A 25,484-nucleotide genomic window follows, 5' to 3' on the forward strand; every position below is an offset into this window, starting at 1 on the left:
GATTTCTGGTTGCTTCTAAAAATAATCCCAAAAACTGAGTCTGCCAGAGCAATTCTAGCAGAATAAGGGATTTCAAAGTTAAAACATTGTAAGGGTCCTAGAAAGGTCAGGCAAGTGCAATTGAGATATAAGTGAGCCAATGGTCTCTGAGATCCCCAGATGTGATTAGAAGTTGAGTACTTAGGGACTTCCTTCGTGGGTGGGACCTCCACCCATGGCTGGAACCTAGATCTTGCTCTGAAGTCTCGGTCAAGTTCAGGATGTAATCTTCATCATCGATTGGCTTGTATCTGTGACGTCATATACCCTTCCTGCCCATAAGCTCTGGGTAGGAAGAGCACTCTCTCTTAACATCTGGAGTTTGGCCTGAGAGAGCACTACCAAGATAGGTGCAGGAAGTCATAGAGTAGATGTGAACTATGTGAATAAAGTCTAAGCTATAAACTGCTTCCCTATGAAACAGCAGCCAGAGGATTCTGGGGACCTCAAAACAGAGGTAAGATATATATTATATTTACCAGTTTCTCTCTGATAGGTCTAGGAATAAGGACCGATTAAATTGGTTAGGCAAGAATAAGCCTATAACATAATATAATATAATAACATAACCCAGCAAATCATAGTCCAGTAAATTTTAAGCAAGGAGTTAAATAATTTCCAATTCAATCTGAACTAATGAAATATGGGGCAGGGAAGAAGTGCCTTAAAAAATACCATCAGTTTCTCAATTTCCTCACCAGCTTCAATCAGTTTCCTTCCTCCCTTTTTTTCTACAGAAAAAAAATTATCAGATTACCATTCCACATATAATTCCCAAGCGTGAATCAAAATTCATATACATAACAGATTAGTAAATTTCCTAAAGTCCCTCAAACATACAGCAACAGTTAAACAGTTTTAACAAATATTAAAAATAGATCAATTAACTTAAAGGCAGGCCTATCTCTTGAAATCTTTTGCCAAAGCCAAGCCTCTGCAAAAAGGAGGCTGAAACCCACTTACTGCATGTGGGGAATTCTACGTGGCCACCCTTCCTATTTTGAAAAATCAGACCCTAATTCTCCAATTAGGATCCCAATTAGGATCTCACATGATCCCTTTCAAGCAAGTTAATAGTAATTCACCCCAACAAGTTCTTAAGATCTTACATTTAGAAATAACCAAATCTAGCCTGCAAAGGCAACAGTAAAATTATTTAGACACAGTGATATAGTTAAAATGTTCACAATAATTCAACCACTTTCCACTATCCAATGTCAGTCCAAATTACATCAGGAGCAGTGATGTTCTAAAGTGGTTAAGGAGTTTTCTTTTTTTGTTTGTTTGGTTTTTTTTAATTTTTATAATTATAACATTTTCTTTGACAGTACATATGCATAGGTAATTTTTTTTTTTTTTTACAACATTATCCCTTGTACTCCCTCTGTTCCAAGTTTTTCCCTCCTTCCCTCCACCCCTTCCCCTAGATGGCAGGTATTCCCATACATATTAAATATCTTATAGTATATCCTAGGGTTAAGGAGTTTTCAATCTTTCCTTCTAACTCCCCATTTCCTCCTGCAGTCAGTAAATGAGAAGAGAAAAGAAAGAAGATATCTTTACTCTCAACGATTTAATTTGCCTTGATTTGGAATTTTATTCCCTTGCCATCATTCCAGAAGTCTTTCTTGAAACTGCAACCTAGCCAGGGTTGGAGCCTAGAAAAGAAATCTTTAATTGTTGGCAGGGGCTTAGAATGCCAATCTAGAAAAATAGGAGAGTGTGCTAAGAGCAAAAGGTCTTAGGACTAAGAAAATTAGGAGTGGAAAAGTTCCCACCTATAAAGTTAGGTAGGAAAGTGAGAGAGGGAGAAAGAGACATACACAGGTTTCAGGAGATAGCTAGGCTATTTATCTCTCCACAAGCAGGTGAGGAAAATTTTAGGAAGTGCCCTGAGGTCAGGAAAAAAACAAAGCAGTTTGGAATCCCCTGTCTTTGTCAGACAGCCTTGTGAGCATATAAAAGCATAATTTTGAGGCATCTACAGTTAAAAGGCTGTGACGGGAGGCACTGCTCTAAGGCAGGATAACTAAATCAGGGAAACCAAGTCCCGTTATAAAATGTCAAAGTTTGTTAATTTAAAAGTTAGTGTAAAACTTTTCTGGAGATTAGAGATTAGGATTGAGTTCCCAATCTCCCCCCTTATAGTACCCCAAGAAAGGGACAGGATAGGAGCATTTAAATGGCAGGTTGCCAAGCCATATGGGAGAGGTCTGAAAAAGGCCTTGAGTTCTGTGATCCCCATCCCATGGGAGAGGGGGAGGAAAGGCCAGAGGGAGGGTGGGGGAGAGATTCCATCTTATCCGTTCTGTTCCGAATATCAATGGCTCCTCTGGCAATTCCATGCTGGAACTTGAGGGTGGGATAGCTCATCCAAGCTCCCCAAATCTTGCTGGGAGAGCAAGACCTGAAGGAGACAGCTCCACCCCTGTCCAGGGAGTAGTAGCCATAGGTAGAGACATATCTCCAAGCTCACACCGATTCAGTGACCTTTCTCCTTGTGGCTACAGTCTGACCATTAGAAACTCCATTGTATTTAACAGTGGAGTGGGAGAAGGGCTCAAACTCCACTCCCCTTAAGTTTATCCGGTTATTTCACCAGAACAGATCAAAGAGATTGCTGGCCTGGGACCCCCCACCCAAGAGGGGTAGGGTTCCCAAAACAGCCATGTGTCTCCTTGGTCTGGGATAAGATGTTAGAGACACTTCCTCTCATGTCTCAGAGTCCCTGCCTGAGAGCAGGGTTTTCTGATGAGAGAAAAAGAAATTAGAACTGCCTTGAGATGCAAAAGAAGGTCCTTTGTCTCCAGAAGGGCTAGACAGAGGGAGTTTCCTCAAGCCAAGCATCTGCTCAAGGAAGGATTTTAGAGGCACAGGTTTGTCTAGATGTCTCTAGAGACAGAGAGTAAGACAAAAGGAGGCCTTTTGTCAGAAAATGCAAATATTCCCCCCCAGGGGAATAAGCTCCTAGCCCAGACCAGGTCTGGGTGCACACTATCTTTAGAGATAGGGTGAGACAAAAGAAATGCAGATATTCTTCCTGGAAGAATACTGCACCAACAGCTCAAAAAAAAAAAAAAAAAATTGAGGTTCCATTTGGTCACCAAATTATGTCTAGTTTTGGGGGTCTTCTATGGGCCACCATAAATGATGAGGTTTAGATTTGGGGTCCCCAAATGAAAATGAGGTCTAGTGGTGGCGCAAGCAGTTCTCTGTAAAGGAATTTACAGACCCGAAAACCTAGATTGATAAAAGAAGTTTATTATGGGAATTGGAAGTAAGGTTAAGGAAATAAATTAGGATAAAGAGAGGAGGACACTGGAAACATTCCAACGGGGAGAGAGTCTTTGGGGTGCCAGGCATGGTGATGGCATGTTTACATCTTCTGCAAAGAGAAGGCTCCAGTCTGGCTCCTTTATAATAGGGGGCTTTGACTACAAGCTAAAGGGGGCTTGTGGGTGCAGTCCCAGGTTGGCTCCTGGCTGGGTTTTAGCCAGGGTTAGAATTTGAATTGAATTCAATGGGTTTTGGGACTGAGCTATTCCCACTCAGATAACAAAGATGAAACTGTTTGTGCCTCACCGAGGCAGTCAAAGATTTTCTCCTTTAAGGATTTTTCAGAGTTTTAGGGTTCCCTCTTCAGTATGACCAGGAGAGATTTATATTATAAAAGTAGGATTGATTCAATATTAGGGAAACTACCAGCATAACTGACTATATCAATAACAAAATAACAAATAATAATAATAATAATAACTCTGACAGAGACAGATGCCACCTGGCAACTTTGTATTAAAAAAAAAAAAAAAAAAAGTCAAATCAAATTCTGACTGAGGAAACCAAAAGGAATAAAAAGTGAGTCATTTTTCTAGCCCAGAGCATCTTAGGAAGACAGGAGAAAAGCTCTGCACCTAAAAGCACAGGAATAAATGGAGCTTTTGAAATAAGTAGCACCTATCTAAAACCATCAATCAGCAAGCACCATCTGTAATAAAGAAAAGTTAGAAGCCTTTTGAGTAAGATCAGGATGAGGGGGATGAATTTCTGTCCCCTTTAATCTGCAAAATAATCACTTTGCCCCTTTTATTCCTGGCCTCCTAGACTCCAGAAAGTTTAGAAGAAGGCATATTTCCCATACTGGGCTTTTCTAAAGCAAATCCTCCACCCCCATTGATCTTTTGAACAACCAGATGCCCATTCAGGAAGCTTTCAAAGTGATTTTCACTCAATTGGGAGATCTGGATCTGATACTAAGTGGCTTAAAACTCCACGAATGTAGGCCTAGGGGCATTGGCTTTCTTTTCAACTGGAAGTTTTAGCCTCAGACTTCCACTCCCTGTTGTCTCTCCGCTGGCCAGGGGTGCCAGGGTTCTGGCGGGGTGATAGGGCCGCGGAACTGTCTCCTGGCTTCAGAGGGAGGCCAGGACCCAGAGACTGACTCCCAGGGCAGCTGGAGGCCCTGGGCAGCTATAACTGCCAAGACTGTTGTAACTTTTCTCTGGACCTAACGCCACTACGTCCTCTGGATTCCCGCCCTTGAGTACCCCAGTCTCTGCCCAGTCCTTTCTCAGATGTGGCCAGGATGAAACATACATGGCAGCACATGGAGTTGGGGTGTTATTAATTTATTTCTATAAATCATCAACAGAAAGATACACAAAGGGCTGTGACTAGGCTTGAATAGAGAGGTGGGTTATTCAGTGGTGAAGTTGTAAACTGAGCTTTGCAATTCCTTCAAGTTTATGATTCACAGCTGTGGAGGCTCTCAGAGAATTGACCTGCCCCTACACTTAGGCATGGTCCTTAACACACATTGAACCTACACCGACCAGAAGGGGATTCTCACACTTCAACTTTTTGCACTGCTACTAGAACAGCATCAAGAGTGAAACAAAGATGCCCATAAGAGAATAAAAAGAAATTGAAGGAATTAAGGCAATGAGGAAACAAAACTATCACTCTTTGCAGATGGTACATTTAAAAAATCTTGGAGAATCAATTTAAAAACTAATTGAAGTAGGGGCAGCTAGGTGACACAGTGGATAGAGCACCAGCCCTGACTTCAGGAGGACCCGAGTTCAAATCTGGTCTCAGACACTTAACACTTCCTAGCTGTGTGACCCTGGGCAAGTCACTTAACCCCAGCCTCAGAAAAAGAAAAGAAAAAAAAAAAAAAAACCTAATTGAAGTAACTAATAACTTTAACAAAGGAATAGTACATCCAGACTTCAAACTATATTATAAAGCAGCAATCATCAAAACCATTTGGTATTGATTAAAATAATAGAGAGATCAATGCAATAAACTATGAATGAACTTCATAAACAAGAGAATTCAAAAACTAGTTAGCCTTTTATTTAATCGCCCACAACTTTTCCCTCCAATACACACATCTCCTATTCAACAAATTTTAATGATTCCCTGTTTCTCTACAACCAAATATAAGGTTCTTTGGCACTTAAAGCTCTTTACAACATGGTCCTTTTCTATCTTTTTAAAGTTCTCATATATTACTTCCCTCTATGCTCTTTACAATTCAATCACACTAGCCAACTTGCTACTCACAGAAGACACTCCATATTGCATCCCTAAGCCTTTGTAGTAGCTATCCCCCATATCTGGAATGTTCTCCATTCTCAATCTGAATCTTGAAGGAAACCAGGGAAGCCAGCAAATAGAAATGAGAAGATACTATTTCAGGCCTGGGGAAAAAACGAGAAAAAATACCTGGAGCAGAAAAATGGAAAACAACAAGGAGGTTGGTGACACTGGATTCAACAGTATGTAGTTGGGGAAAAAGATATGAGATTAGAAAGATAAGGGGGGAAAGTTATGAAAGAAATAGAACCTGAATAAAGATCACTTTCTTAAAAGTCAGAGCCAAGGAAGAAGATTCACAGGAGATAGTGAACAGGGCTCCCTCTCCAAACTCCATTACATCTAAAAAGTACCAGACCCTAATAGGGAAATCTAGCAAGGAGTCATAATTAATTATTTTTCCAGCCAAAGTCAACTTAAGAAAATAGCAAGGTCTGAAGACACAGAGGACCAGGCCAGAAATGCTGCATATAGAATACTACAACATAGGAAAAGATTGTACACCAGAGCAAACAGAGGTCCTGGACACATACACAATCAAATAAATAATGGGACATTCTGACAGAGACAGATGTTACCTGGCAGCTTTGTATTAAAAAAAAAAAAAAAAAAAAAAAAAAAAAGTCAAATTCTGACTGAGGAAATCAAGGGAAAAAAAAAAATGAGTCATTTTTCCAGCCCAGGGCATCTTAAGAAGACAGGAGGAAAGCTCTGCTGACCTAAAAGCACTTAATGATTAATGAAAGCTATAAAAGACAGCTCAGACTAAACATTTCCCCCATTCCCAGAAGTGAGCAACGCCCAATTCTAATAAGTCAAAAGTCAAGAAATAGGCTATAAAATTTTTAAAAATCATAAAAAGTTACTACAATGACAAGGAAGTTCAAGATATAAATTCAGAAGAAGACAATAACTAGAAAACATTTACAAGTAAAGTCACAAAGGAAAAATGCAGATTAGACACAAGTCTAACAGGAATTACTAAAAGAGCTAAAACAAGAGGTTTATATAGCAAAAAAATTATTTTTAAAAATCAAATAAAGAGAGCATCAGAAAACTGGAATCAGAAGCACCTGAGTTCAAATCAGGCCTCAGACCTTTGATATTTACTAACTATATGATCTTGGAAAAGTCACTTAACCCCACTGCCTCAAAAAAAAAAAAAAAAATCAAACAAAAACCATAAAAGAAGAACTGGGAAACTAAATAAGAGCAAAGCAAGAAAAAAAAAAAAAAGGCACAAAAATACTAAAGAATATATCTCCTTAAAAATTAGAATTGGTCAACTGGAAATTAATATTTCCATAAGTCACCAAAAAAAAAAAATTCAAAAGAATGAAAAACAATAGGAGAGGAACAAATTCACTAATCAGCAGCAGCTGTGAGGCCCAGACCCAGAAGAGCAGGATCTCAGTCTTAGTTTTTAATCTACTCTGAATCCTGCAGAGGAATAACTAGGGCCAGAACTCCAGATGAAATGTGAAGATGAAGTTGTTACTGAATCAAGAGCTTACAGATTGCTTTGGTAAGCTAAGTCCAGTTCAATACAAAACCAGATCAGGAACATGCCCAAAAACTCAGACAAAGGAGTTTACCCTGGATCAGACCACTTTGGGAATTCTGAAAGCTTGCAGGTCCCCAGCTTGAGTTGTCCCTGAAATTCTAGAATAACAAAGCATTCAATAACCTTCCCTCCCCCCAAAGCAATAGGAACACATCATAGACTTTCCTTCCAGAATTAAACAATCTGTACCTAACATCATGGCAAGCAAAGATACTTTTATTTTATGCCTGTATTCTTGCTGTTCTGTTATTACAGTTGTGCCTTCCTGACTTCTTTGGGGGTTTTCTTGGCAAAGATACTGGAATGGCTTGCCATTTCCTTCTCCAGTTTATTTTACAGATGAGGAAACTAAGGCAAATAGGATTAAGTGATTTGCCCAGGATCATACAGCTAGTCCTGAGGCCAAAATTTGAATTTGGGTCTTCCTGACTTCAAAGGGCTCTATCCATTGTGCCACCAGGCTGCCCATTAGCCACCATTTTAAAATCGTCATCCATCAATCAATCAGTAAACTTATACAGAATGCTTCCTAAGTATAACTCCATAAAAACAGCATGACAGAAGGCTCCAGCAGAAGTACTGGAGAAGGAATTAGCTTAGCCCAGCTTTCCCACAACTATTTTAATAAAGATAAAAAGAAGAGCTTTAGATGGCGAAAAACCATAGTGGATTCTTTTTCCACTCCCGGTCAATACAAGGAAATGGCCAAAGACCAAACCGAGCCAAGTTTCCCCATGTCCAGTCCTTCCTTTATTTTCTCCCTCTTCCCTCCAGCCCTGGCACCGCCACCATCGCCGCTACCTGTCCAGACGCCGCGATTGTGCCAACTCTGCCCCTGCCGACGTGCCGCCTTGACTCCCTTTAGCCCCACCGCGCCGTAGAGGTGCCATGGCACAGCCACCAGTCTAAGAGGGGGAGGGACTGCGAGTTTCAGTTACGCCTCCCCAGGAAGGCGGCTCAGGAGTCCGGTGCACAGACACTTTAGAGGGTGAACTCAGAACGATGCGATCGGCCATCGGCTCTCAGGTCTGGAGGCCTAGGACAGAGCAATCTCTGACGTAGCGGGGACCGAAGGGCTGGGCCGGGTAGGTACGCCAGCTGGTTGTGGGCAGAAGAGCTGAGAGAGTGCCTCTCCCAGAAGTTTACGGAGTTTTTTGACGGCTCCTTCTTCTCGGCCTGGGCAGACAGCCTGGGTGTTTGGAGACTGATGTTACTTGTGTGAAGAAAGGATATGCGACTGCATTGAACTTGAGTTGTCTTCTTACTGCCTGGGCTCACTCTGGGGTGGATCCCGGGTCTCTCGGACCCCAACTCTTGTTGCCGGGAAGGCTTTGAAAAGTACGTCCAGCCCCGCCCACGAGCAAATGTGAGCGCCCCTCCCTTCCCCCTTCGTTTTCTCGTTGCTTCTGTTCTCTGAGTGTAGGTGGGGCGGGCAATCTTCTGGACCGGATTACTCGGGTCCGTACTCTTAGAGCTGAATCTACGCTGTTAATTGCAAATACCTCAAGTCAAGGTAGTTTTTCCCTTTTCCCTTTTCCCTTTCTCGGTTGTGTTCTAGGAAGAAATCCCCTTTTCCTGGGATTTTCAAAGACCATTCTTACCTTGCTCCCCAGCTTCCAGTCCTCTTATACGTCACGTATCCCACCACATACTCTTCTATCCCGCAATATTGGCTTCCTTGCCATCCAGGTAGAATAAGGGTAGGGAGGGATCGGGGAATGAATGAGTGGGGAAGGGAGGACGGAAGGAGCGATTTTTTTCCTTGGCATATAGTTCAAATATAGAATTATGCAGAAAACCTTGAGTGTCTAAGAAGTTTCCAAACCAGGTACCTATATCTAGCCCTTTAAAAAAATCAATTATGACAAAATAATTTTAATTCTGAACTTTGAGGATAGGTTTTTTCTTTTATGAATACAAGGATCAGCCATGCCTGCCTAGTCCCCATTTTGATGCAGACTCCTAGCCCGAAGTCTAGTGGAGATTGTTTTGTAGTTTATTGTCCTGTGTATCTGCTTATTTTATTTTCCTTTCTCAGCAGAAGCTTCCCCTGGGGAGTTGATTGGAGTAAACACTAAAAAAAAGCCCCTTATTTTAAGAAATCACTGTACAATAATAGCTTACACTTATAAAGTTCTTTCAAGTTTGCAAAACGCTTTAAGTACGTTATTTTATTTGATCCTCTAAACCTTGGGAGGTATATTATTAATATAATTAAGCTCGTTTTGTAGATGGGAAACAGGTTCAGGGAGGGAAGATGATATGCCTTGGTTTGCGGGTCTACTTGAAGTCTAGGGCAGGATTTGAATTCTTCTAGTCACTAATATGCTAAAACATTTTAAATTGTTTTGTTTAAATAGGTTAAGTAAGCCCCTTTAAGGATTATTTCTATTATTTCCTTGATTGGGAAAAAAAAAATGTTGTCCGTGGTAAAAATTGACCAGATTCTTAGTAACTTTCCTCCTAAACCTTGTGAACAATAGCATCCTCCCAGTCTGTCAGAGTCAAAACCTAGGTGTCAACTTCAAATCTTCACTATCTTTCTGCAGCCCCATATCTAATGTTGCCAAGACCTGTTGATTTCTCTTTTCAACATCTCTCTAATATGCTCCTTTTCTCTCCTCTGATACTACTACCCCCTGGTGCAAGCTCTTATCACCTCCCTATTGGATCATTGCAACAGCCAGCCTCCCTCAAGTCTCTCCCCACTTCACGCCATCTTCCATGCAGTTTTTCCTAAAGCACCCATCTAACTATGTCATTCTCCTTGTCAGTAAAATCCAGAGACTCCCAAGTTGTTTTTCAGTCAAATCCAGCTCTTTCTCACCGAGTAGATCCTGGCATGTCAATAACTGCGTGGAAAACAGCAGTGGTTTACCATTTCCTCTTGTTTTGCACATGAGGAAACTGAGGCAAACAGGATTAAGTGACTTACTAGTCACTTAACTAATAAGAATCTGAGGTCAAATTTAAACTCAGATCTTCTTAACTGAAATCTCAAATATCTATCCTCTGAGCTACCTAGTTGCCAATACAAAATCCTCTGTTTGAGGATTCATAAACAAATAGGCTCCCATCCTCCACCCCTACACATGCACATATTTTCTAGTCTTCTTACACCTTATGCCCTACAACATACTCTTCAATCCAGTGACTGGCATTTTTTCTGTTCCATGAACAAGATATTCCAACTCTTGTCCCCAAACAGTTTTTCTGGCTGTCCTCAATAGCAGAAATGTTCTTTCTTCATCTCAGCCTATTAGCTTCCCTGGTTTCCTTCAAGTACCAACTAAAATCCTGTCTTCTACAAGGAAGCCTTTTTCTAATCCCTCCTAATTCTAGAATCTCTCTTTTCTTAATTATAATTTCCTGTTTATCCTGTATATAGTTTGCACTTAGGTGTTTGCTTATTGTCTTCCCCATTAGACTGAATCATTAAAAGCAGGAACTGTGTTTTGCCCCTTTGTATCCCCAGGACTTAGTGCCTGGAATGTTTATTGACCAACTGACTAATTGTAATTATGAATGTAAATTTGTTAATATATATAATGTTTGTATATTTCTACCTATTTGTTTTGATGTATGATAACCTCTAGAGACAATCTGAGGATAATGGACAGAAAGCTAGAAAGCTGACTTTGGAGCCAGACTCTATGGCCTTGGACAAATAAGTCATCTCAGTGCTCCAGTCTAGACAGCTCTCTGAAAGTAAATTGCAGAGAAGGTGCTCTCCCTGCCTTGATTAAAGGAGTTTTCTCATCTGGGAATTTCTCTGTCAATGAAATTACTAGTCAAATCCTTATCCCTAAACCCAATATGTCTGTAAATCATATATCGATGTATGGTGACAAAAACCGGGTGTGTATGTAGATACCTGTGTGCTTATATAGTGAGCCTACAATCTGGGAAGGAATAAGATGTTCTGAAAATAAGTCAGCCTCTGCCTCCTTGAAGAAGATAAATATGTACACATATAACTACATTTCAATGTGTAATGTAAGAGGTATAACATGTTATGGTAATTTGGATATGGGAGAGTGAGGTTTCAACTTGTTTTATTTCCCCCAATCCAACTAATGAGTCAGAGTTATAGTAAAACTGCCACCAGTACTAAAGAGGTTGTCCAAGGAGGCTATGTCATTAGGAGGGAGCCAAGATCCCAGAGATAAAAATGAAAAAGAAACAGTTTAAGCTGAGAGCAATTTTGTTACCTATTGGGAGGGAAATGCCAGAAGAGGCATGTAGAAGAGGTGGTTAGAATGCAACAGGTAGATTGGAGAAGGTTGAAAGAAATGGGAATAAGGGAATGGACAATTGGGATCAAAGAACAGGTTTAACCTAATGGGAATTGCGGGGGGAGGGGGAGGTAGCTAGAATCACTGGAATTGGGAGGATTTTGTCAGGTAGGAATTTGTTAATTATAGAGAAATGAGTTCAAGTAGATTATCAATGTTAGTAGAGTGGAATTCTCTTAGAGCTTTGAGTAGCTCTATATAGCTTTTTGAGCAGCTATGTGTAGTGAAAAGAAGTTTGAGGAGGGAGAAGAGGCACTTATATTGCGTAAGATTCAGGGAGATAGAAAGAACTAGCTGGAATGACATTTCACTTTTATCCCAGGTAGGCCAGGCCAATAGAAGGAACTATGTAAAAGCTATATAAGGTCTTGCTGTTCTTTCAGAAATTTCTGTTTCTTTGCATAGTTAAAGTGATGGACTATCAAGTTAACGCTTAAGGCTACTAAGCCTTAAAGGATGGACATATTTCCCCTATAGAGCTTCAGTCATTTTCTGGAAGAATAAGGAGAGTAAATCCAAACTTCATTACATTAGCTATATAAGTGAAATGAGCAGAACCAGGAAATCATTGTACACGGCAACAAGAAGATTATATAATGATCAATTCTGATGGATGTGGCTCTTTTCAACAATGAGGTGATTTCAGGCCTGTTCGAATGATCTTGTGATGATGAGAGCCATCTATACCCAGAGAGAGGACTGTTAGAACTGAGAGTAGATTACAATTTAGCGTTTTTTACTCTTTAAAAAAAAAAGAAAAGAAAAGAAAAGACAATATCTTGTCAGTTCAAGTGACCAGTGATCACATTTATTGGTAATTGCTATCTTTATTAATAAATAGATTATGCTTGGAATTTTTTGGGGGGAAAAATGACCATGTATGGAATACATGGTCATATTTTTCAATGCTGAAGAATTATCAGCATAACTGAAAAAATCTAACTTCTTTCTGTTTCCTTTTTATTTTGTTTTCACAGTAGCCTATGTTAATAAACTGATTATGCCTGCTGATTGTAAAATTCTTACATTTTCATATCTTCCTTTTTTGAGGAAGGGTCCATACCAAATGTGCTTTATCAGTTCAGACCATGTTTCCACTGTTCTCATCTCCAATTAGTGAGTTACTCCAAGAACCTCTATTTTGAGCAAAGGCTACATAGTTCTCTGGACTTCACCACCATGTTCCAGTTTTAATACATGCCCTCTTCCCTTTTTAGCTGCCTTATATGTATTATCTTCCTCCAGGAGCATGTAAGCTCTTTGGGGGCTGAAACTATTTTTGCTTATTTTAAGTCCAGAATTTAGCACATAGTAAATAATTAATTAAATGCTGCTTTTGCACTTAATTTCTTCATATTGCTACTGTTAGAAAAGCAGTATAGACAGAAGTGGTCTTTAGGAAAGCAGGAAGTAGGAATTCAGAATGTATATGGAGGTTATAATAGAATTTCTGTACTGATGAAGAGGGTTCCTTCTTTAAAGTTTTGTTGAACCTATCTGTCCAAGACCACAGTTAGGTGGAAGTAGTTTATAAAGTTTTAAAGAAAGTCAACATTTAAGACAACTTCAATTTGTCAAGGTTGTCTCTACCAGATATTTACCAGTGATCCGTGTATTTGTACATGCTTCATGATATTCATTCTATAAAGCTGTTCTGTTGTTTTACTGTATCCTGAGTGATTTAATGGGAACTTTTGTTTTGATTTTTTGATTTTTTTATTTTTTTATTTTTTTTTTATTATATATATATATATATATATATATATATATATATATATATATTTTATAATATTATCCCTTGTATTCATTTTTCCAATTTACCCCCCCTCCCTCTATTCCCTCCCCCCGACGACAGGCAATACCATACATTTTACATGTGTTACATTATAGTCTAGGTACAATACATGTGTGCGAATATCATTTTCTTGTTACACAATAAACATTAGAATCCGAAGGTACATGCAACCTGGGCAGACAGATATTAGTGCTAACAATTTTCATTCCCCTCCCAGTGTTTCTTCTCTGGGTGCAGCTACCTCTGTCCATCATTGATCAACTGGAAGTGAGTTGGATCTTCTTTATGTTGAAGATTTCCACTTCCATCAGAATACATCCTCATACAGTATTGTTGTTGAAGTGTACAGTGATCTTCTGGTTCTGCTCATTTCACTCAGCATCAGTTGATTTAAGTCTCTCCAGGCCTCTCTATATTCCTCCTGCTGGTCATTTCTTACCGAGCAATAATATTCCATAACCTTCATATACCACAATTTACCCAACCATTCTCCAACTGATGGGCATCCATTCATCCTCCAGTTTCTAGCTACAACAAAAAGAGCTGCCACAAACATTTTGGCACATATATGTCTCTTTCCGCTCTTTAGTATTTCTTTGGGATATAATCCCAGTAGTAGCGCTGCTGGGTCAAAGGGTATGCACAGTTTGATAACTTTTTGGGCATAATTCCAGATTGCTCTCCAGAATGGCTGGATTCTTTCACAACTTCACCAGCAATGTATTAGTGTCCCAGTTTCCCCACATCCCCTCCAACATTTGTCATTATTTGTTCCTGTCATCTTAGCCAATCTGACAGGTGTGTAGTGGTATCTCAGAGTGGTCTTAATTTGCATTTCTCTGATCAGTAGTGATTTGGAACACTCATGTGAGTGGATATAGTTTCAATTTCTTCCTCTGAGAATTGTCTGTTCATATCCTTTGACCATTTATCAATTGGAGAATGGTTCGGTTTCTTATAAATTAGGGTCAGTTCTCTATATATTTTGGAAATGAGACCTTTGTCAGAACCTTTGTTTTTAAAAATATTTTCCCAATTTGTTACTTCCCTTCTAATCTTCTTTGCATTAGTATTATTTGTACAGAAACTTTTTAGTTTGATGTAATCAAAATCTTCTATTTTGTGATCAATAATGATCTCTAGTTCTCCTCTGGTCATAAATTCCTTCCTCCTCCACAAGTCTGAGAGGTAGATTATCCTCTGTTCCTCTAATCTATTTATTATCTCCCTTTTTATGCCTAAATCATGGATCCATTTTGATCTTATCTTGGTATATGGTGTTAAGTGTGGATCCATATCTAATTTCTGCCATACTAATTTCCAGTTTTCCCAACAGTTTTTTCCGAATAATGAATTTTTATCCCTAATGTTGGAATCTTTGGGTTTGTCAAAGATTAGATTGCTATAGATGTACCCTTTTTTGTCCTTTGTATCTAATCTGTTCCACTGATCTACCGGTCTATTTCGTAGCCAATACCAAATGGTTTTGGTGACTGCTGCTATATAATATAGCTTTAGATCAGGTACACTTAGACCACCTTCCTCTGAGTTTTTTTTCATTAGCTCCCTTGCAATTCTTGACCTTTTATTCTTCCATATGAATTTTGTTGTTATTTTTTCTAGGTCATTAAAATAGTTTCTTGGGAGTCTGATTGGTATAGCACTAAATAAATAGATTAGTTTGGGGAGTATTGTCATCTTTATTATATTCGCTCGGCCTATCCAAGAGCACTGAATGTCTTTCCAATTATTTAAATCTGATTTTATTTTTGTGGCAAGTGTTTTGTAATTTTTCTCATATAATTCCTGACTTTTCTTTGGTAGATGGATTCCCAAATATTTTATACTCTCAACATTTGTTTGGAATGGAATTTCTCTTTGTATCTCTTGCTGTTGCATTTTGTTAGTGATATATAAAAATGCCGAGGATTTATGTGGATTTATTTTGTATCCTGCCACTTTGCTGAAATTTTGAATTATTTCTAGTAGCTTTTTAGCAGAGTCTTTGGGGTTCTCTAAGTATACCATCATGTCATCTGCAAAAAGTGATAGTTTGATTTCCTCATTTCCTACTCTAATTCCTTGAATCTCTTTCTCGGCTCTTATTGCCGAGGCTAGCGTTTCTAGTACTATATTGAATAGTAATGGTGATAGTGGGCAACCTTGTTTCACTCCTGATCTTACTGGGAAAGGTTGCAGTTTATTTCTATTGCATATTATGCTTACTGACAGTCTTAAATATATACTCCTGATTATTCTAAGGAATAATCCATTTATTCCTATACTCTCAAGAGTTTTTAGTAGGAATGGATGTTGGATTTTGTCAAATGCTTTTTCTGCATCTATTGAGATGATCATATGGTTCTTATTAATTTGATTATTAATATGGTCAATTATATTAATAGTTTTCCTAATATTAAACCAGCCCTGCATTCCTGGAATAAATCCTACTTGATCATAGTGTATTATCTTGGAGATGATTTTCTGAAGTCTTTTTGCTAATATCTTATTTAAGATTTTAGCATCAATATTCATTAAGGAGATTGGTCTATAATTTTCTTTCTCAGTTTTCGATCTACCAGGTTTAGGTATCAGTACCATGTCTGTGTCATAAAAGGAGTTTGGTAGGACTCCTTCATCCCCTATTTTTTCAAATAATTTATATAACATTGGGGCTAATTGTTCTTTAAATGTTTGGTAGAATTCACATGTGAATCCATCTGGCCCTGGGGATTTTTTCCTGGGGAGTTGATTAATAGCTTGTTCTATTTCTTTTTCTGAAATGGGACTATTTAAGCAATTTATCTCCTCCTCTGTTAATCTAGGGAGCCTATATTTTTGGAGAAAGTCATCCATTTCACTTAAGTTATCAAATTTATTGGCATAAAGTTGGGCAAAGTAACTCCTTATTATTTCTCTAATTTCCTCTTCATTGGTGGAAAGATCCCCCTTTTCATTTGTAAGACTATCAATTTGATTTTCCTCTTTCTTTTTTTTGATCAAATTTACCAAAGGTTTATCTATTTTATTGGCTTTTTCATAAAACCAACTCTTGGTTTTATTTATTAATTCAATAGTTTTTTTACTTTCAATTTTATTGATTTCTCCTTTTAATTTTTGTATTTCGAGTTTAATTTTTGGTTGGGGGTTTATAATTTGGTCTTTTTCTAGCCTTTTAAGTTGTAAGCCCAATTCGTTAATCTTCTCTTTCTCAATTTTCTTCAAATAAGCCTCTAAAGATATAAAATTTCCACTTATTACCGCTTTAGCTGCATCCCAAAGATTTTGATATGATGTCTCATCATTATCATTATCTTGGATGAAATTGTTAATTGTTTCTATAATTTGCTCTTTCACCCAGTCATTCTTTAAGATGAGATTATTCAGTTTCCAATTACTTTTTGGTCTATTTACCCCTAACTTTTTACTGAATGTAGCTTTTATTGCATTGTGATCTGAGAAGAAGGCATTTATTATTTCTGCCTTCCTACATTTAATTTTGAGATCTTTATGTCCTAATATATGGTCAATTTTTGTATAGGATCCATGAACTGCTGAGAAGAAAGTATATTCCTTCCTATTGCCATTCAGTTTTCTCCAAAGGTCTATCATACCTAGTTTTTCTAATGTTCTATTTACTTTTTTAATTTCTTTCTTGTTTGTTTTGTGGTTTGATTTGTCTAAATCTGAGAGTGCAAGGTTGAGATCTCCCACTATTATAGTTTTACTGTCTATTTCTTCTTGCAGTTCTCTTAACTTTTCCTTTAGAAAGTTAGATGCTATACCACTTGGTGCATATATGTTTAGTATTGATATGGCTTCATTATTTATGCTACCTTTCAGCAGGATATAGTTTCCTTCCTTATCTTTTTTAACGAGATCTACTTCTGCTTTTGCTTGATCTGAGATAAGGATAGCTACCCCTGCTTTTTTGGCTTTACCTGAAGCATAATAAGCTCTGTTCCAACCTTTTACCTTTACTCTGTATGTATCTCCCTGCTTTAAGTGTGTTTCCTGTAGACAACATATTGTAGGGTTCTGCTTTTTGATCCAATCTGCTATCCGTCTCCGTTTGATGGGATCGTTCATCCCATTTACATTTACAGTTAAAATTACTAATTCTGTATTTCCTGCCATCGTATTATCCCCAGATTATACTTTTTTCCCTTGACCCCCCTGATCCCCCTCCCCGATATTTAATTTACAGACCCCCCTTGTGACGCGCAACCCTCCCTCTTTTTTTTTTTTTTTTTAGGATCCCTCCCCCCTCCCTCCAAGTCCCTTCACTTATTCTCCTTTTCCTTTCCCCTTTTCCTCTCCCCCCTTTTAATGAGGTGAGAGAAAATTCTCTGAAAAACAAATATGTTAATTATTTACTCTTTGAGCCTCTCCTGATGAGAGTAAGATTCACACAATGATTCTCCCCCTCACTAAGTTCCCTCAGATATGGTGTATTTTCTATGTCTCTTCCTGGGATGTAGTTTCCCTCTTTTTATCACTCCTTCCCCTTTTTCTGAACCGACCTCCTTCCCTTTACCACACCCCCCTTTTTTTCTTTTATATCAATAAAATCAAATTATCCTTGAGTATTTTTTATATACCCACAACAAAGTTACAGTTCTCAAGGGTTCTGTGTACCTTTTTCTGTTTCTCTTCAGTCTTGTGGATGTAGATCAAATTTTTTGTTTAAGTCTGGTTTTTTTCTTAGAAACATATAGAATTCCTCTGTTTCATTGAATGACCATCTTCTTCCATGGAAAAAGATGCTAAACTTAGCTGGGTAGTTCATTCTTGGTTGCAGGCCTTGATCTTTTGCCTTTCGGAATATCAGGTTCCAGGCCCTTCTATCTTTTAATGTGGAGGCAGCCAGATCTTGGGTGACCCTTATTGTGGCACCTTGGTATTTAAATTGTTTTTTTCTAGCTGCTTGCAGGATTTTCTCCTTTGTGTGGTAATTCTGCAGCTTAGCCACAATATTCCGTGGTGTTCTTTTTTTAGGGTCTATTTCAGAAGGAGTTCGATGAATTCTTTCCACATCTACTTTCCCTTCTGTTTCTATTATCTCTGGACAGTTCTCTTTGATAGTTTCCTGTAAAATAGAATCTAGGCTCTTTTTTTGGTCATAGTTTTCTGGAAGTCCAATAATCCGCAGATTATCTCTCCTAGATCTATTTTCCAGGTCTATAGATTTTCCCAGTAAGTATTTGACGTTGTTCTCCAGCTTCTCATTTTTTTTGTTTTGTTTGACTGATTCTTGGGTTCTCTGTGAATCATTCATTTCTATTTGTTCCATCCTGACTTTTAAGGAGTTATTTTCTTCTTTCACAGTTTTTAGTTCTTTTTGTAAATGCCCAATTTCGTTTTTAAATGAATTATTTTGCTCTATTGAGTTTTTTTCCATTTCCCTAATTTTTTTTTTTTGAGAATTATTTTCTTTTTCCAATTCAGAAATTCTATTTTCTTGAGACTTTTTTATCTTTTCCAATTCAGAAATCCTACTTTCCTGTGTTTTTTTAACCTTTTCTAATTCACTAATTTTGTTTCCCTGCATCTCCTGTGAATTCTTTATTTTTTCCAACTCCAATTTCAGGACATTGTTATTCTCTATCATAACTTCCCTTTCTTTTCCCCATTTTTCTTCGATCTCCCTCAATTTCTTAAGAGCTTCTTCTAGGAGAGAGTTATGTGATGGGGGGCAGGAATCGTTCCCCTTTAGGTTGTTATCTGATTCTCTGCTGTCAACTTCCTCGGGGTTGGACACCCGCTCTTTCTCTGTATAGAAGGAATCTATGGTTTTCCTAGCTTTTTTGCTCATACTTAAAAAAAATCTTTTGGGGTCTGTCTCTGGGGTAGGAAATTATTTACTTCTTTACCAGCTTCCTCCCAGACCGGATGGATGCAGCGGCTCCTGAGCCTGAGCTAAGAGAGAGCTCTGGGAGAGAGTTCCCCACCCCCTCCCTGGAAGCGCCTCAGAGGTGATTAGCACTACTGTGCTTCGAGGGCGTAGAAAGCCCAGCCTATGTGTCCGGGTGGGGAGTGGGTGTCTGCAGCAGGTGACGTAAGAAGCCCCTGCGCTCAAACTGGAAGTGTCTGCCAGAAACCGCGGTCCCTAGTTCAAAGGTTCCGCTTCTCTGGGACTTCCTGGAGCTGAGTTCCACTCCCTCCAGCTAAGCTAGGCAGTGTGTGTTGCCTTGGGCCGTATCCACCCACTTGTCAGTCTCTTAACTATTCTCAGGTGGTAGCTGAGGCCACACCCCCTGGTGCCGAGTCTACTGAGTCACCCCCAAGATCGGGGAAAATCTAATTTGAGTTTTAAAATATTTTGGCTTTCTCCTCTGAACTGCTAAATAATTAGCAGAGAAGAGCTAACAGCCTGTGCCAGATTCCTTTACCTCAGTGGCTTCTCTGATCCCAGAGCCCTTCCCAGCGCAATGGGCGCAGTGTGCCCCTACCCCACCGTCTGTGCTGGTCTTTCTTATTCCTCCCCTGAGAACTGACCTTTCCTGTTGAAACTCCAGATTCTCTTCAGCTGGTAAGTCGTGCTTCCAGTCCTTGTGGTATCTATCAGTCCTGAGCTAATTTTGAGACTTAATTTATCTAATTGGTTGTGAGGGAGTGAGGACGTTCACTGAGTCGTGTGTTTCCTCTCCGCCATCTTGGCTCCGCCTGTTTTGATTTTTTTAAACAAAATTATCTAAATCTAGTAGGATTATGCTTTCATGTTTCCATGCAAAATTTATTTTGAGTACAAAAAACCTTGCCAAAACACGCCAGTTTCTTACTTCAATTTAGCATTATAGTAAATTTATAAACCTTAGATTATCCATTTTCCAAATGATTATTGGATTTTGTTGTGTTGGTTTTGTTTATTTGCTTGTTTACTTATTTTTCCAGACTGCTTCCTTGCCCAGCACAGTTATGTTCTAGAACTTTATCTTCCCTGCTTTCTTGCTGCCATAAAATCAGGGAATGTGAATTAACTCTAATATTAACCTAAACAAAATATACAAATCTTCATAAGGTATCTAGTAGCATAGTGGATAGAGCACTGGGCTTGGAGTCAGGAAGACTTGAGTTCAAATCCCAGCCTCATAAACTTACTAGCTGTGTGACCTGAGCTAATCAGTTAATCCCTGTTTACCTCAGTTTCCTCATATGTAAAATAGATATAATAACATCTACCTCCCAGGATTGTTATAAAATTCAAATGAGTTAATATTTATAAAAAGTGCTTAGCACAGCCTGGTACATAATAAGCACTATTAAATGCTTATTCTCATCCCCCCCTATATTTCATAATTTTTCTACCAATAAATTTTCAGTTCAATCCCAAACCTGTTTTAATAATTTTTTTTACATTTTTTCTCCTGGTTTCACCTAACTCTAATTACTATATTAAGATTTGGAAATTAGTTTGAAGTCTTTTTTTATTCCCTTTGAGATGATGAATATTCTTCAATTTCTGACATGAGGAAGCTGAAACAAGCAATGGACTACTACCTATTTTGACCTTGTTTTCTCTAACTGGATATGCTAAAGTAAAGGAAGGGGATTTCCAAGGGTGTTTGCAGAGATATTACTGTAACATCTGAGTTGGGATTAAAGTATAATTGCTCTTAGGGGCCTGACTGGGATGTGATGTAGCTAATAGTTTGTAAGGGGTAAAGGGTAGTTGTAGTTGTGTTAAAGATATGATTTACTGTTGTGGAGAGGGTAAAATATGACCCATCTTTCCACTCCATTCCTCACAGCCACAAAAATCTTGGACACTACAATCTTAAAGAATAGAGTATAACTACAGGCAATATAAGAATTAACAGAGATGCCAAGAAATCTAATTATAATTTTTATTTCTTCTTTTGGTAGAAGAGGCCACACTAGTTATCTTGACTATTAAAAAAAAAAAAAAGGCATTAATAAATGCTGAAATGTCAGGCTTTTCACCATTCAGAATGCAGTTGGTACATTTGGACCTTAAAGGAGCTCCTCCCAAGGTCTCATACCTGGCAGAGGTAAGGATTGCATTTGTCTCTAAGGCTTATTCTTTTACTTTGTAGTAACACTTTAATGTTAGCTTTTTTTATTTTGCAGAAGTTTTAATTTAGAATTATTATTGCACTTTCTCTGAATCAGTCTAGTGCCTCAGTGTATTTCTAGTCTTTGGTGTAAAATGGATTTGTCTCATGACCCTCAGTTTTCATTTATTTATTATGTTCTTTGATGTATGCTAGATATTGTACTTGAAGAATACTAAGGGATCAGTTCTAAGAAAACTGGTCAGACCAAGCTAAAATGATGTTCAGAGAAACATGAAGAAAGAGTTAAATTTTAAAATACTTGTTTTTTAAGATCACAAATTTAAATATGGAAGGAAATATTAGAGGTCTAGTCCAACTCCAGCCTTTAAAAAAAAAACAAACAAAAAACCAGGTTTTTATAAACCTGTAGGTCCATCCAAAAGATCTAACAGACTGAATAAAGCTTACACAATAAAGTGATGGTTCCATTGACTCTCAATTCAATACTTTCCCCAGTAGATTAAGCCTGTTCTATATTAAATGATGTCTTTTTTGTTCATTTAGTAATCTGAGGTTGGATTTCCCTTACCACTCAACATGTTTTATAGTCTTCCTGCCAATATTAATCAACATACATGGAGAAAATTGATTTTATTATTATTTTGAGCCAGACAGTCCAGTAAATAAAAGAGTGTATGCAATTATAAACAATTTGAGGATTATTTACTTTTAAAATATCTAAACCCTGGCTTCCCTTAATTAGTCCAAGTAATCATGAGCTAACAGTTATTTCAGTAAATGTTTATTAACCTATAAAAGGATTTATAATTTGAAGAATGTAGTATAGAAGTACAAAATAAAAGGAAAATCCATGAATACTTGTGATAAAGAAAAGAAGTTGAGGAGAGCTAAGGAGAGTCTAGATGAATAGTCAGGTAGCTAGCACATTTCTTTTTCGTTCAATCAGCAAGTATTTATTAAATATTTATGATGTGCCAGGTATTGTGGTAGGCACTAGGATACAAAGGCAAAGATAAAATAGTCCCTGCCCTCAAGAAATTTATATCCTATTGTAGAATACACATATACTTGTATAAGTAAATATATTCACTGTAAATTGCAAGGTAAAGGGGATCATAAAAATCTTGTGTGTGAAATGATACTTAAGCTAAGTAGTTAAGGAAGCTAAAGATTCTTAGAGGCATAAATGAAAGAATGCATTCCAAAGTAACTTGTGGGAAATGTCATGTGTAAAGGACAGCAAGTAGGCTTGTTTTTTCATATCCTTCTATCTCTGTCCTCTTCACTCTAATCCCTCAGATTCCTGATCTGTTCAGACCATTTTCATTCCATATTATTATCTTCTAAATGTATCTCAAATTCAAAATTTTTATTGGACTTTTACCCCTCAGTAAGGTTATATTTTAATGAATTTGGGGTATAGCAATTATATAATCATAAGCCTTGTTCCCCAAAGCATACATATTATGAATCCTTTCCACAGCCCTCTTTCCTAACACAAGTAAGTGATCCTCACACAATCCCATCTCAGTTGTCATTCAGTCTCAATGTATAGACATTAACCTGCTTCATCAAAACCTTTGCCTTTGTCACTAACCACAAATTAACTCCATCATTTCCGTAGTCCAGGCAGTCAGCCATCAGTCCTTATAATGTAACTACATCACCTACTAGGCAAGGGTTAGAAAATGAAATGAAAGAACAGTACTAAGTTTCCCTTAAGCTACCAAATTCTATTATCAGATTTTTGTCCTTAGATTTGAGCTCCATTCTACTTGTTTGCCATTCAAGTTTAATTCTTGAATATTATAGTCATAGTCAAAATTCTTATTTACATATTGATTTCAACTAAATATTGAAATGATTAAAAGAATTAACATTAATATGTGAATGATTTTCTACCCCCTTTGTAGTTGGTAGAATACAAATTTCAGTTCTAGTCATTTATCTAGTCCAACCTATGCTTAATGATTTATACTTTTTTCTTTTTCCAGATCTTCCCTCTCTTCCATGCCCTTGGTGCCAATGGCATCCTTATTGAGTATGAAGACATGTTTCCTTATGAGGGCCCTCTACAGCTTCTAAGAGCCAGGCATGCCTACAGGTATCCTGAGGGCTACGAGGTAACCAGAAGGTCCAGGGATGGATTAATCTTAGAGTAACAGTGAATTGAAAGTGGAAAAACAGGGAAATTTATTTTAAAGCAAAAAATAAATTCAAAAGGGTTCTTGGAGAATTGAGAATTTATGATCATTTTTATCATTTATGATCATAGTGTCTTTTTGGTGGACTCATTTTTGTTCTAGAATCAATCTCTAGTAACAGGACAATGACATATTAATAAGAGAAAATCAATAATGGACAGACTTATATAGGGACAAGATCTAGACCTATGAATTCATATAGGAAACTGCCAGATAAGGAAACTCCTCCTATCACTTGTAAGTTTCACTTTTCTCTGTAATTTGGTAATTACTAGCCTAGAGCAGAGGTGTCAAACCCTTTGGAGAGGACAAGGGAAGGATGAACAAGATTAAAATGTAATTGCAATATATTTAGCAAAATTTATCAATATAAATATAATTAAATATAATGAGTTATAACTATAAATATTATAAAATAAATAACTTGATGTTGACATATGGTTTTCTAAGTGAGTGACTCTCACTTGTTTGGTTAGGGGCCCTATTTCTGTTTTAATTTGACACCCCCTAGCACTGAGATTTTAAGTGACTTGCTCGTGGTCATGTAGTGTGGTTTAGAGGTGACTTAGGGCCAGTGTCTGTGAAACCAGCTATCTATATGGTATGCCATTTTGTCTCTTAAGTTTTGTATAGCTGCCTTTTTTTTTTCTTTTTAAGAACTGTGAGGATGATTGTGTACAGCCAGATTAAAATATTTCAGACTGAAAAGGTAAAAGCTAAAAAGGGATAGGTTAAAAATCTACAAAATCATGAATGGCAGAAAGACAGACTTTGATATGTTAGAATTAAGGAGGTACATGTAAGATAAACAAAAGGAAGGCCTTGATTTATTTAAAAGATAATGTTACGTAGTACTAATGAGTAGTTACATTATTGATTCACTAATCCAAGAGGTGGTATAGACATATATAAGAAGTATAAATAGCTTCAAAAAGGGTTAGGTAAATTCATGCATTGTAATCCTAAATGGGGTATTTAAACAAACTTGGTAAAAATTGTTCTTAATAATCATTAAGAAAGTGTTACTTTTTTAATATAATAGTTTTTCAGTTACTTCTATAATCTTTTGAGTTTTATGGTCAGAGAGGAAAAACCTACCTTCACAAAATTATTGGTATCCCTATCAAAAACCAAATACTGGGTTCACTGTACCACAAGTCTAATCAGAGATGACATTTCTTGTGTTCTTCTTCCTTTGATCTTCACAGCATAGCTATGAAATACAGAGTGACATTTACTTTAATTCATTTTACAATGACACTAAGGTATTTAAAGGCTTAATTAGAAAGATATCTGCTCTGTGCAGAATGCTTGGCATGGTGTTAAAAGAAATACAAAGATAATAAGAGGCAATTCCAATTTGAAGGAACTTGCAAATGAATGTGTTGCAAAATAGATTGTGAAAGCACATAAAAGAGGTGCAAAGTGCTGTAGAATCCCAGAGATTAGAAGGATTCATTTTGAATATGGATGTCAGAGATGTGACCATTCAGAAAGGGAATATTAGGAGATGGTGAAGATGCTAAGAGTGACTGAGGAACTTGAGACAGTTTAATGATGGTAAAGTGACTTGCCTGTCACACAATCAAAAATAGAGCTAAGATTATGGTAGAGGTCTCTGACTTCATTCAAGCTGGACCATATTGCTTCTTCTGACCTCTATTTCCTTAGCTGTAAGTACACATATAATAAATCTACTTTAAACCTTTGAAGGAACAGTTTACAATTATTTCAGATGCTTCAGGAACTTTTTCTTAAGTACTTATTTGGACCATCATTCTTATCCAAATCCTGGAAGAAATACTTTCCCCCAACCACCTCTTAAAAGAAGATTTTATGATAATGAAGATTTGCAGACTGTGGTACTTTTCGAGGTTATCCCTCAAGAGACTGGTATGGACTGTCATTTCTTGGTGAAGGTATGGGCAAAATTGTATTGAAAATATCTTT

At 37.6% G+C, this 25,484-nt stretch overlaps 2 protein-coding genes across 18 annotated transcripts in view; one reads left to right on the top strand and one right to left on the bottom strand.

Annotated features, from left to right (window-relative positions):
- Positions 1 to 8,535, bottom strand: part of OGFOD3 (2-oxoglutarate and iron dependent oxygenase domain containing 3) — a 238,297-nt gene extending 229,762 nt beyond the window's left edge. For 7 of the 8 annotated variants that reach the window (XR_012481624.1, XR_012481625.1, XM_074265028.1 and 4 more), the window contains exon 1: positions 8,003 to 8,192. Coding sequence is in view for 6 of the 8 variants with exons in the window: in XM_074265028.1 (XP_074121129.1) it covers positions 8,003 to 8,091 (89 nt within the window). In the remaining 2 variants the exon portion in view is untranslated. Of the gene's footprint in view, positions 1 to 8,002 lie in introns of all 8 variants that reach the window. The other variant, XM_074265025.1, reaches the window with a different exon arrangement.
- The window catches only part of HEXD (hexosaminidase D), a 55,065-nt gene continuing 30,019 nt past the window's right edge, over positions 439 to 25,484 (top strand). Inside the window, exons 1-4 of one of the 10 annotated variants that reach the window (XM_074265005.1) lie at positions 8,401 to 8,539; positions 10,798 to 10,925; positions 21,158 to 21,303; positions 23,325 to 23,434. In XM_074265005.1, the coding sequence (XP_074121106.1) occupies positions 21,220 to 21,303; positions 23,325 to 23,434 (194 nt within the window). In that variant the 5' untranslated portion in view covers positions 8,401 to 8,539; positions 10,798 to 10,925; positions 21,158 to 21,219. The other 9 variants (XM_074265006.1, XM_074265013.1, XM_074265004.1 and 6 more) reach the window with 9 other exon arrangements.

This window comes from Sminthopsis crassicaudata, chromosome 4, assembly GCF_048593235.1.
Source record: "Sminthopsis crassicaudata isolate SCR6 chromosome 4, ASM4859323v1, whole genome shotgun sequence".
Taxonomy (NCBI): domain Eukaryota; kingdom Metazoa; phylum Chordata; class Mammalia; order Dasyuromorphia; family Dasyuridae; genus Sminthopsis; species Sminthopsis crassicaudata.